This window comes from Hyperoodon ampullatus (assembly GCF_949752795.1).
Source record: "Hyperoodon ampullatus genome assembly, chromosome: 7".
Lineage (NCBI taxonomy): Eukaryota > Metazoa > Chordata > Mammalia > Artiodactyla > Ziphiidae > Hyperoodon > Hyperoodon ampullatus.
The window spans coordinates 73,226,124-73,239,707 of record NC_136920.1 but is presented as its reverse complement, the minus strand read 5'-3'; the positions used below and the strand labels follow the sequence as shown (position 1 = coordinate 73,239,707).

Below are 13,584 nucleotides of genomic sequence, written 5' to 3'. Positions count from 1 at the left end.
AGGGTGTGGTCCAGTATGGTACCCAGAAAAGTGTGGTCCCACTCAACGAAACCTCTACATGTTATGAATATACGTGTGAAGAAAGTCAGTGGACAAATTGGCTCCTTTATGAAGTTCATCAGAGGATGTACCATCAGTACATCACACACACACATACACACAAATACATACCACATTTTCTTTTTTTTTCTTTTTTTAATTAATTAATTTATTTATTTTTGGCTGCATTGGGTCTTTGTTGCTGCGCACGGGCTTTCTCTAGCTATGGCGAGTGGGGGCTACTCTTCATTGCGGTGCACGGGCTTCTCATTGCGGTGGCTTCTCTTGTTGCAGAGCACGGGCTCTAGGCACATGGGCTTCAGTAGTTGTGGCTCATGGGCTCTAGAGTGCAGGCTCAGTAGTTGTGGCGCACGGACTTAGTTGTTCCGCCACATGTGGGCTCTTCCCGGGCCAGGGCTCGAACCTGTGTCCCCTGCATTGGCAGGCAGATTCTTAACCACTGTGCCACCAGGGAAGCCCATACCACACTTTCTTTATCCATTCATCTGTTTTTTTCCTCAGTTATTTGTTTATTCATTTAGTCATTCAACATATATTTACTGAGTGCTTGCTACATGCCAGGAGTAAGAACAACACAAAGTAACTTCCTGCCTTCATGGAGTTTACATTTCAGTGGGGGAAGACAGAAAACAAACTTACAGCACAGTATACAATGCACTAGATGGAGATAAATGCTACCTAGGAACATTCAGTAGAAAGAGGGGCACAGGAAGACCTGGAGGGTGAGGACTGCATTCTGTTCTCACCTCCTCTATATCCACCTTGCTCACACCACTGGCCTCCTGCCACTCCTTGAGCCCCAAACACACTGGTTTGCTGTTTCAGCCCCATCCGCGCTCTGCTCGCTTGGATTGTGACCTGGAGATCTGCAAGACTGGAAAAAGGCTTCTGTGCCTTATACTTTGAGGTGGGAGTATGTTTATGGTTCAAGGAACTGCAAAGAGGCCAGTGGTGTGAGCGAGGGGTGCACAGAGAGATGGGGTCAGAGGGGAAACAGGCCTGGCTCAAGTAAGCCCTTGTGGGTCAGGGGGAGGCCTGTGGCTTTTCCTCTACGTGAGCTGCGGAGCCATGGGCAGGCTTTGAGCAGAGGAGTGATCTGATCTGATTGCTATTATAACAGGTGCCTCTGTGCCAGACCCCGGGAGGGAAGGGTGGCAGCAGAGCTCCCCACCCCAAGGAGGCCACTGCAGGAATCCGGGTCTGAGATGGTGGCTCGGACCAGTGTGGGGACAGAGGATGTGGTCACATACGCTGAGGAGGGGTATCCATTCATCTATGGACGGACACTTAGGTTGCTTCCTTCCGTATCTTGGCTATTGTAAATAATGCTGTAATACACAGGGGTGCATACATCTTTTCGAATGACTGTTTTTGTTTTCTTCAGAAAAATACCCAGAAGTGGAATTGCTGGGTCATATGGTAGTTTTATTTTTAATTTTTTGAGGAACCTCCATACTGTTTTCCATAGTGGCTGCACCAATTTGCATTCCTACTAGCAGTGTACACGGGTTCCCTTTTCTCCACATCCTCACCAACACTTGTTATTTGTTTTCTTTTTGATAAAAGCCATTCTGACAGGTGTGAGGTGATACCTCATTGTGGTCTTGATTGCATTTCCCTGATGATTAGTGATGTTGAGCATCTTTTCACGTGCCTGTTGGCCATCTGTATGCCTTCTTTGGAAAACTATTCAGGTTCTCTGCCCATTTTTTAATCAGGCCGTTTGGTTTTTTGATGTTGAGTTGTATGAGTTCTTTGTATATTTTGGATATTAACCCCCTGTCGGATATTTTTTGCAGCTATCTTCTCCCATTCAGTAGGCTGCGTTTTCATTTTGTTGATAGTTTTCTTTGCTGGTCAAAAGCTTTTTTAGTTTGATGTAGTCTCCCATTTGGTTTGTTTGTTTGTTTGTTTTTTGGGGTTTTTTTTGCTTTTGTTTCCCTTGCCTGAAGAGATATATCCAAAAAAATATTAAGACCAATGTCAGAGTACTCCCCATGTTTTCTTTTTTTTTAACTTTTTTTTCTTACAGTTGTATTGAAATATAATTGACTTATAGCACTGTATAAGTTTAAGGTGTACAGCATAATGATTTGACTTACATACATCATGAAATGATTACCACAGTAAGTTTAGTGAATATCTGTCATCTCCTATAGATACAAAAATATATGTATTTTTTCTTTATGATGAGAACTCTTTAGGATTTACTCTTAACAACTTTCCTATATAACATATAGCAGGACTTCCCTGGTGGTGCAGTGGTTAAGAATCCACCTGCCAGTGCAGGGGACATGGGTTCGATCCCTGGTCCAGGAAGATCCCACATGCTGTGGAACAGCTAAACCCGTGCACCACAACTACTGAGCCTGCGCTTTAGAGCCCACAAAGCACAACTACTGAGGCCACGTGCCACAACTACTGAAGCCTGCACTCCTAGAGCCCTTGCTCCGCAATAAGAGAAGCCACTGCAATAAGCCCGCGCACCGCAATGAAGAGTAGCCCCTGCTCGCTGCAACTAAGCCCGTGTGCAGCAGTGAAAACCCAAGGCAGCTATAAATAAATAAACAAACAAAAATAAACAAAATATAGCAGTGTTAATTGTATTAATCATGTTTTACATTACATCCCTAGTACTGCCTATGTTTTCTTCTAGGAGTCTTACGGTTTCAGGTCTTACATTTAATTTTAACCCATTCTGAGTTTATTTTTGTATATAGTGTGAGAAAGTCCAGTTTCTTTTGCATGCAGCTGTCCAGTTTTCCCAAAACCATTTATTGAAGAGGCTGTCTTTTCCCCGTTCTGTATTCTTGCCTCCTTTATCATAGATTAATTGACCATATAAGTGTGGGTTTATTTCTGGGCTCTCTGTTCTGTCCAGTTGATCTATGTGTCTATTTTATGCCAGTACCATACTGTTTTGATCACTGAAAAGCTTTGTAGTGTAGTTTGAAATCAGGGAGCATGATACCTCCAGTTTTGTTCTTTAACATGGTAGATTCTTAAATTGTTCTTGTTCACAAAATAATTTTAAGGTATGACTTTGATTCTGACCCATTTTGTTTTAAAGGATGGAATTTGTCCTTCAGATTAATTGGCCTTTGTACTTAAGCCTGCTTGTAGCATCTTTCATGATTATGATAGTTGAATGATTTTTTAGCACCATTTCTTTTTTGAAGTAGTTACTACTTTGGCATCTATTTTAATAAGGTCTATACTTAACCTCCACTTTTGAAACTTGAATTGTTATGTAAATTAATCTAAATCTTTGTGCTGTGTGTTTATTTTCAAGAAGTGTAAACCTGCTGTTTTTCTTTTTCTCATTGATTGTGGTAATAGAAACTTTCTAGAGTTTAAATAAAGAGTACTGCTCTAGGGGCTTCCCTGCTGGTGCGGTGGTTGGGAGTCTGCCTGCCAATGCAGGGGACGCGGGTTTGAGCCCTGGTCTGGGAGGATTCCGCATGCCGCGGAGCGACTGGGCCCATGAGCCACAATGAGTCTGCGCGTCTGGAGCTTGTGCTCCGCAGCAGGAGAGGCCGCGATGGTGAGAGGCCCGCGCACCGCGATGAGGAGTGGCCCCGCTTGCCACAACTGGAGAGAGCCCTCGCACAGAAACGAAGACCCACACAGCCAAAAATAAATAAATTTAAAAAAAATTAAATGTAAAACAAACATTGGAAACATAACCATTTAAAAAAAAAAAAAAAGAAGAGTACTGCTCTAATAGTGTTTAAAAGATAAATTGAGGTCCCCTGATTTCTTTGGAAGAAAGTTCCATAGCCTGCCCAGAGCCTGGCCAGTAGTATTAGAAGCTTATATATTCATAGACTATAAATAAAAGCCTTTTGTAAGCAGCTTAATGAATTTGCCTGATTTGTGTTTAATAGCACGAATCAGAATGACTCTGCTCATATAGTTGTTTGAAATGTTTTTCCTATTTCAGAGATTGACCTGTTTTTCGGTTTTTATTCTGAAAGGAAATAATACGGGCTTGATCCAGTGATCCACATGGACTTGACCCAGTTTCTCAGTAGATGGGTCAATAATCTTCCGTTTCAGATTGCTTAGGCTCCATAGTTTGCTCTGTAGCACAAATGCCCGACCAAAGATCAGTATGTGGGTCTTGAGCAAATAACTTCAGGAAGGAAAAATGCTGGGGGCGGGGGCAAGTGATTCACTTGCTGGTTAGAGGTAAGATCAGAAAACTTACTGTTCATAGTTATTTTGTATTTTTCTTTGGGGTTACCGTGGATTCTTTCTCTAATATAAATGAGCTCCTTTTTGAGTTGTAGGAAGTAATGATCATCAGTAGGTACTGTTAGGAGATAAATAAAACTGATTATCTTTAAGTGTTTAAAGATGGTTTAAAAATCAGGTAGTGTATATACCAGTGTACTTTGAAGATACTGGCCTAAATTATTCATTGAATTATCAGATCCACTGAGTATTGGTTTCCTAATAGTAGAAAAATCGTCTTATTTCCTAAGGATTAAGTTTAGTGATTGGATCCTATCTGATATTTAAAGGAAGTTTTTGTTCTGGATTGTTTCTCAAAATCTGTGTTACCTTTTCAATTGCTGCTAATCTGGAATTGTAGAAGGGCACTTCTGAAATCCAACTCTGCATGAGTAAAGGTCAACAATGTGTGGGGACTTGAGGTATGGCAGTTTGCCACAAACTCATTAATCCAAGGCTTGTTATAGCAGGTATAAAGAATATTAAAATTTCTCTTAAGACTGGAGAAAAAAAAAGATTTTTTTGTTTGAAGAGCGATCAAGAATAAGAATCTTCTACCAGATGTTTTTCTTACTTGTTTATATAAACAATCTCTTAAAGTGGTTCATGGTTCATTCAATTTTGAACTTTAATCTGGGTTTTTCTCTTGGCATTCACATTGCAGATCTTAATTACAGTTTTCTTCTTTTTAGAAAGTAGATGGATTTAAAGTGTTCAGACATACTGTATAATAAGGTCTATGTGTGATAGAGGAGAGGACGAGGTCTAACTTGGCATTTCTAGCCTCCTCGGGTGAACTGTGACCTTTATAGAAAGCCAGGTGACTGCTGCCTCAGCTTGATTCCCATTTTGAATGTTAATGGCTTTAGCTGGAGACTTATTTGGAAGGACTTATTTGGCCCTGTATTGTAGCATGTGCCTTAATGTATTTTATAAGAGAAACAGAATGTAAATTCCAGGATTTAAGTGTGTTTTTTAAAATTGGTTTTTAAAAATTCAACATCATTATAACTTGATTCATTTTATTTATTTATTTTTAATATTTTATTTATTTATTTGGTTGTGCTGGGTCTTAGTTGTGGCACATGTGCTCCTCACTTGTGGCCAGCAGGCTCCTTAGTTGTGGCATGCGAACTCTTAGTTGCAGCATGCATGTGGGATCTAGTTCCCTGACCAGGGATTGAACCCGGGCCCCCTGCATTGGGAGCTTGGAGTCTTAACCGCTGCACCACTAGGGAAGTCCCTTGATTCATTTTAATGTAGTGATTTTAACAAAGTTTGTTGATATGTTTGTGTGTGAAAAATCCAGACTAGTTATAAAAAGACCTTAAGCTTGTATTAGTTCAGATAACTTCTACACAGATAAATGGGACACTAACTGCTGCATATGATTGACCACACATTTGAATACCTAACCATATTCATATAATTTGGGTTCCCCAATCTCTGGGAGAATGTTTGTTGTATCTCACAGGAGCCATTTCATATAGAATATAATAAGAAACTTCTTTTAGGAACAAGTTTTTAAATTCCTATTGTTAATGCATCTTTATCATAAAATGGGGACTTAATGAGATACCATCTCCACTAGTCATTATTTTGTAAATCATCCTTTGGGCACAAAATTCTAAACTTGTAGAAATTACCCCTTTTTGCTCTCACTTAGGACTTAATAGTGCGATATAAGAAACTAGAGATTTTGGTTTGGCATAAATTCTGTACAAATAAACAGCTAAGTCATTTTTTTTTCTTTTTTTTAAAATTGAAGTATAGTTGATTGATGATGTTAATTAGCAAAGTGACTCAGTTATATATACATTCTTTTTCATATTCTTTTCCATTACAGCTTATTACAGGATATTGAATATAATTCCCTGTGCTATACAGTAGGACCTTGTTTATCCATTCTATATATACCAGTTTGCATCTGCTAATCCCAAACTCCCACTCCTATCCTCTCCCACTCCCCTCCCCCTTGGCAACCACCAGTCTATTCTATATGTCCCTAACTCTGTTTCTGTTTCATAGATAGGTTCATTTATGTCATATTTTAGATTCCACATATAAGTGATATCATATGGTATTTGTCTTTCTCTTAGTTCACTTAGTATAATAATCTCTAGTTGCATCCATGTTGCTGTAAATGGCATTATTTCATGTGTTTTTTTATGTTTGAGTAGTATTCCATTGTATATATTGTACCACATCTTCTTTATCCATTCATCTGTTGATGGACATTTAAGGTTGTTTCCATGTCTTGGCTATTGCAAATAGTGCTGCTATGAACATAGGGGTGCATGTTATGTTTCTGAATTATAGTTTTGTCTGGATATATGCCCAGGAGTAGGATTGCTGGATCATATGGTAATTCTATTTTTAGTTTTCTGAGGAACCTCCATAATTTTCCACAGTGGCTGCACCAACTTAAATTCCCACCAACAGTGTGGGAGGGTTCCCTTTCCTCCACACCCTCTCTAGCATTTGTTATTTGTAGACTTTTTAATGATGGCTATTCTTACTGGTGTGAGGTAATACCTCATTGTAGTTTTGATTTGCATTTCTCTAATAATTAGCGATGTTGAGCATCTTTTCATGTGCCTATTGGCCACCTGTATGTCTTCTTTGGAGACATGTCTATTTAGGTCTTCTGCCCAATTTTTGATTGGGTTGTTTTTTTGTTGAGTTATATGAGTTGTTTGTACATTTTGGAAATTTTAAGCCCTTGTTGGTCACATCTTTTGCAAATATTTTCTCCCATTCTGTAGGTTGTCTTTTCAGTTTGCTTATGGTTTCCTTTGCTGTGCAAAAGCTTGTAAGTTTGATTAGGTCCCATTTGTTTATTTTCATTTTTATTTCTATTGCCTTAGGAGACTGACCTAAGGAAACATTGGTGCGATTTATATCAGAGAATAAAACGGCTGTTTTGCCTAAAACAGCAAAGTCTTTAAATCATACTGAGAGGAAAAGCAAGTTGTCTTGCTGAGAAAGGGAGGCGAGTGCTTTTGAATGGTGAGGAGTGAAGCACATAATTAAAGGGTTAGGATTCTTGTTCCAAAGCAGAATGGGAGAAGAGAGTGGAAGACTCCCATCTGGTTGTTTCAATCCTTGAAGATGTTGTGAGGATTTTTTTTGCCTTTGTGGGAAAATGGTAAAAGGAGGGCTTAAGGCTTTAAGAAAGAATCCAAAGGATTGAGGATTTGGGTTAGGTTATGGCAGGCGAGGCCTTTGGAATTAGAAGTCCTGGTGATCTGACAGAATGAGAGCGAGGCTGCCATGGCAGGCAGCCTGTATACAGGACTAAGAGAGATGGGCAAGGAATTGGGACTGAGTGGACATACTGGGACCAGGAGTGAAAGGGAGGTCGAAGGTACAAAAAGGAATGAGTGGAGATAAGAATTGATGAATTTGTGGAGGTTGCTAGAGTCATCCTGGTGTCTATACAGGAGGTTGTGAATAAAGAGGTGGTCAGAGAGGAAAATGACAGGAAAATGTGAGTGGAATGAGCCCAGAGGTGATGCAGTAGCTGGTAAATTGATGAGAACACTTTGGAAAAGTCAGGTGTTGAGAGGCCAGGGATGTGAAAAACAAGACCTCAGATTGCCCTCTCGCTTTACAACTCTGAATTCCAGAGCACTCATTGTCTGAAAGTTAATAGTTTCGCTTCTCAGAAATACGAAATAATACGCTGACATATTTTTGTAAAATCAGAAGTGAACTCTGAAAAGCATATATGGATTTGTATTTTAACAATCAATCAGAAGTATTAATTGCCTCCTTGTAAACACTGGAGGATGGATACTGTTAGGGCTCTCCTCAGCAGGAGGTTTCTAACAGGAAAGAGGGAGACTCTTAGTGGGAGAGTCTGATATTGGGCTTTTCCTTTCACCATGTACAAGCAGTGTCCTTAGGACAGATGGACGAAGGACACTCCTCAGGAAAACCTGGCCATGGGAGACACTGTCTTTACTCATTTTAGTAGAACCCAAGTCAAAAAAAACATAGTTCTTCTGTGGTGGAAACAAGAAAAAGAGGGGAAAAAAACACAACAACTCTAGATTTAGACTCTTTTGTTTTGTTTTTGTTTTGCGGTACGCGGGCCTCTCACTGTTGCGGCCCCTCCCGTTGTGGAGCACAGGCTCCGGATGCGCAGGCTCAGCAGCCATGGCTCACGGGCCCAGCCGCTCCGCGGCATGTGGGATCCTCCCAGACCGGGACACGAACCCGTGTCCCCTGCATCAGCAGGCGGACTCTCAACCACTGCGCCACCAGGGAAGCCCAAGATTTAGACTTTTTTTGAAACCTGTAACACCTGAGAACTCCAAGGTCTCCCAGTGTCATTTACAAAAGCCCAGAAAAGCACTCAGGGTATCCTGGGTATGGACCAGCTTCTGGGAGAAAACAACTTTACGAATCAAAAGCCACAAAAAGTAGAGTGACCAGACCAGTGTATGGAATAGCGAGAGTTGTGATCAGATGGGACGCTGAAGAGCACAGGTGGCGCTGGTTGCAGTGTAGTTTGGACAGTGCAGTTTCCTTGTAGAAACAGTCAACTTTGCATGGTACCAGGAAGGAGCCTATAATGGATGGGAACATGAGTGGTGAGACTCTGGGTACATTTTTACAAACTGACTTGAAGGGTTTTTTCCCCCTAGTAAGCAGAACTCAGTGTCAAGGTGATAACAGTTTTCAGCTCAAAGTGGAAGTGATACTTTCTGTTAATCTGTATCATTCTTTATTCATTGTAAGCAATAAAGGTAAGTATAATTCCCCACGTGTATTCCATCATCAAACATAATTGAAAATACCATTTATCATTTGCTGATTTAGGACCCTAACTAAAGAACATTGACAGTCATAAAGAGTATCCAAACTTATGTTAAAAGGGAGGACCTTTTGAAGAAAATATCCGAGGAGTAAGTTTTATATAAGACACTGATTAGGAAGGTACATTTGGGAGAGAAGAGTAAAGAATCTGAGAATAAGCAGAATTTTATCAGCTGTTGAATTTTTTGGATGGCATTCTCTTTTGCACGTCTGCTCTTTCCTATTCTTTTCGTAAAGGGTAAAGGAGTAAACGTCTTACAGAAGGGAAGCCATGGTAACCTGTATATTAGTTTAAGGAAACTGCCCATTCTCAGTCTTACTGGCCTCTAGAGTGGGTTCCTTCCTCCTCCAGCTTAGCAGTAAAGCCTGAGAACAGACTTGACCTGAATCAGATGTTCTACCTTGGTATAAATTTGTTGTCCCATTTGTTGGAGATTTAGGAATAACTGTAATCTGTAGGGATATAGCCTCTGCCTCATTGAGAAAATAACTAATTGTTTGGGCTGTTAATGCAAGAAAGTGGGTAAATATGGATTAGTAGTAATCTCTTGCAGGGAAAGTATTTCTGAATCAACTCAGATTTTAAATGTTATGTTTTATGAAGTTGTGACATAAAATTTTTCTTTCCTCGCACTTTGAAAGTGTTGACTCATATTTTGTCCTGTTTTGTGATGGCTCTTGTGAAAGGAATAGAAAAAGACTGGGAAGTAAGCAAGTGTTCTGCCTTTTTCTCCTGCAGGTCCCAGTAGGGATGGCACAATCAGCGAGGACACTATCCGAGCCTCTCTCATCTCAGCAGTCAGTGACAAACTGAGATGGCGGATGAAGGAGGAAATGGATCGTGCCCAGGCAGAGCTCAATGCCTTGAAACGAACAGAGGAAGACCTGAAAAAAGGTCACCAGAAACTGGAAGAGATGGTTACCCGTTTAGATCAAGAAGTAGTAAGTAACTCATTGAATAGTTGCACTATTTAGATTGAATCGTAGCCATGGCTAAGTGTTCTGTATGTACTGTGGTTACCCTGAACATTGTGGGTATAGTTAAGAGTTCAGAAAATTATACACGCCTTTAAGCATTTTCACATAGCTCCACTACAGCTTTGTTTAAAAAAAAATGCAGCCTGTGGTTGGAATGTAGTCTTTGATTGGGGAGTGGATGTATTTAGAGGATTTTTGCTTGCACCTTCACCCCAGGGGATAATGTTTTGACCCAAAGGAGGACTGTTTGAGTGCTTGATGTTACCAGACAGTTACTAGGAAATAAGAATTTGAGAGAGCTCTAAGTCGTGATAAAGATCTGCAGACCCTGGGTACAAACATAAGGGTCAGTTCTTTTTTGTTTCCAAATGTTGTTTGAACTATATTTAAAGTATCTTTGGTGAGCCCTTCTAACTTAATAACCCATAGTGTATGCAACCTTTAGCTCTTAAGCTTTCTCACATTTTTATCAGACTGCTGTGCCCTGAAGAGTCGGTGTAAGTCAGCCCTGTGACTTCTTTTGTTAGTGATGTAGAGGCACTAGCATAATTTGAGTGCCAGCTTCACTCTTCACTTTCATTCCTGTGATGGAGAACTTGTTCCAGCAAGTGTGCATTTTTGATGAAAGGGTAAAGAGTTATTAAGTGTTTGAGGGCTTTGGAGAAAATGATTTGTATGTACACATTACTCTAATAAAATGGTTCTAGTGTGTAAAGTGAGCTTCTCAATAGCCAGCTATTTTCAAAAGTTCAGGAAAGTGACACCAGTACAGTTCAGAGCCTGCAACCGCCACCTGCCGTATCTTGTGAATAAAGTTCAACTGTTTGGAGTTCTATGTGTTGAATCATCTGTACAGACTGGGGAAAGTTATTCCTCTGAGGCAGATGGCCACTTGTTTTGAAAGAAGGACCTCCTTTATGATTTTCATGTAAGGAACCTCCTGCTGGAAAGTGTCTTGTCTGATGGCTTAGTTTGCAGTATCATTTGTCACTGGTAAGTGACAAGCTTATCACTGCCATCAAAAGTGCTCAGCTCAGCATCTCCTGTTTTCACTCGGCATGTTAGAGCACACCTTTTCCTCTAACTTTGACTAATGTGATACATGAATCTCATCCATGAGTTGTTTAAGCATTGTTTTATTAGCACGTCTGTTTCTGTGAAGTTGAATTGTAGATGTCTGACAAGCAGATCATTACAATTAGTATAAAATCATCATGCTTGGACTATTCTGTTTTCAGGCTGAGGTTGATAAAAACATAGAACTTTTGAGAAAGAAGGATGAAGAACTCAGTTCTGCTCTGGAGAAAATGGAAAATCAATCTGAAAACAATGATATTGATGAAGTTATCATTCCCACAGCCCCACTATACAAACAGATCCTAAATCTGTATGCAGAGGAAAATGCTATTGAAGACACTATCTTTTACCTGGGAGAAGCCTTGAGGCGGGGAGTAATAGACCTGGATGTCTTCCTGAAGGTATGTCTTCCTCGCTCTGCTTTCCAGGGTTTTGGAACGTGTTTTAGAGACACTGACCTTGAAAACCACGGATCAAGAGGGTTTCTCTGTAGGAGATGGGTTAAAATTCTTTGTCTTTCCAAAAGAGAGCAAGTGAGATAAATGGCTGTGAGCAGTGTCTTCCCACCTACAGAGGGGGCTGAGGATCATCTGAGCAGGGGAAGAAAAGTGGGCTAGTGGCTGCAGTTCCCCACCCCACAAGATAGCATCAAGCTGAATGTAATCCTTCTCTCTTACTACTGTGCCTGGGTGGATCATGAGGTACAGTCAGATTTCCATTGATTCTTTCAGGTCACATCATTTAAACTGAGATCATTGACTGCCCCACCCTTATTGTTTTTGTTCTTTTCCTCTGTTAATTTTTTTAGACTTGCATAGTTTTATACCTGTTTTCCCAGATCAAACAGCCTTGCGAAGTATTGGGTTTGCCCTGCTGGTAATCGAGCCCTTCTGAATAAAGGTTATTCCAGGCTTAATGCTATTGTACAGACATGAAGATCTGTAAGCCAAGTTTGGCTGCTTCTCTCTGTTGGGTCACGAAGAGCATGGCTTTAGGAGTAATAGCAGCCATCCTTTGGATATTCAGTACAGCTGCTGCTGATGCTTCAGTGCACATGCGAGGCTGGTCAGGTTGCTTGCTGATCTTGCCTATCTTACTATGAGCGTGTGGCCAAACCACTCTTGGACCTGGTGCAAGCACATGAATAGCTGGGACCCTAGAGAGGATTTCCTTTCTGTACACTGTCCCCTGCTTGGGTGGCATAGCCTAGGGAAAGATACACATGGAGAGGCAAGAGAGGTACACTGTTTGCTAGGCACTGGACAAAAGCTGGCCTTGTGCTATACTCATCCTTGCCCTTCCCCTTTTTTAGCCAAGTGGGGACAAACAGTCACAGTTTGTACAAAAGTTTTTTGTAACTTTTGTTAGGATCACAGTACAAGTTTCCCTGCCATCTTGGTTGTCTCAAGTGCAGCTTGAACTCCTGAGCCAGATCCTGCAATGTGGTGCTTTCCCTGTGAAGAAGGCCTTTGTATAGGGTCTCAGAAGACTACTTTCCTTAACACAACCTGCCAGCATCAATCCAGTGAGTTTAAAAAGCCACATGTAATAAAGTATTGGCTCCAAAGGAGAGTGGATATGAGTTTAGGTTCTTAGCTCCCACCTAGGTTACAAACTGTCTGATAGTTCATGCCTGGGCCTGGATCAGAGCCAGTCTAAACTGTTGAAACCTTTTCCCCCTTCACAGCATGTACGTCTTCTGTCCCGTAAACAGTTCCAGCTGAGGGCACTAATGCAGAAAGCAAGAAAGACTGCCGGTCTCAGTGACCTCTACTGACTCCTCTGATACCAGCTGGAGACTGAGCTCTTCTAAAGCATTCTTTTCTTCTCTTCCTTTCTCTTATATCAGTAGGTGCCCAGAATAAGTTATTGCAGTTTATCATTCAAGTGTAAAATATTTTGAATCAATAATATATTTTCTGTTTTCTTTTGGTAAAGACTGGCTTTTATTAATGCACTTTCTATCCTCTGTAAACTCTTTTTGTGCTGAATGTTGGGACTGACTATGCTAAATAAAATTTGTTGCATAATTTTTCTCTTTTACTGAACATCTTTAGAAAAAATATATGAAACCTAAATAAGAAGCTCGGCTTCTAATTTAGCAAAGTATAATGTCCATCGTGAGTTGAAATTTAGCATTATTTATCCTCTAGCATATAAAGTGAATTCTATTCAATACGGGATATAATACTACACAAATCTAAATTTTCGAATATTTGAAATTGAGGGATTTGAGTGACTTTTTTTGTGAAAGGTCCTGGGTGGTACCCTCCTACCAGTTCCTGCCTAGATTTGTTTCCTTTCCAGGCCTGACAGAACCGTAACTGTTTTCATTAAGAAAGGAGCAGAGTGGCCAGCACCAAGCTGCACACCTGAGAACTTATGTTAACTAAGGTGGTCTGGCCTCAA

At 40.6% G+C, this 13,584-nt stretch overlaps 1 protein-coding gene across 3 annotated transcripts in view; it reads left to right on the top strand.

The window, feature by feature from the left end:
- Positions 1-13,209, top strand: part of TSG101 (tumor susceptibility 101) — a gene marked incomplete at its 5' end in the record, with an annotated part of 50,372 nt that extends 37,163 nt beyond the window's left edge. For all 3 annotated transcript variants that reach the window (XM_079707508.1, XM_079707509.1, XM_079707507.1), the window contains 3 exons: positions 9,860-10,062; positions 11,337-11,576; positions 12,863-13,209. In XM_079707508.1, coding sequence (XP_079563634.1) covers positions 9,860-10,062; positions 11,337-11,576; positions 12,863-12,952 — 533 coding nt within the window. In that variant the 3' untranslated portion in view covers positions 12,953-13,209. The remainder of the gene's footprint in view (positions 1-9,859; positions 10,063-11,336; positions 11,577-12,862) is intronic.
- Positions 13,210-13,584: the final 375 nt, after the last annotated feature.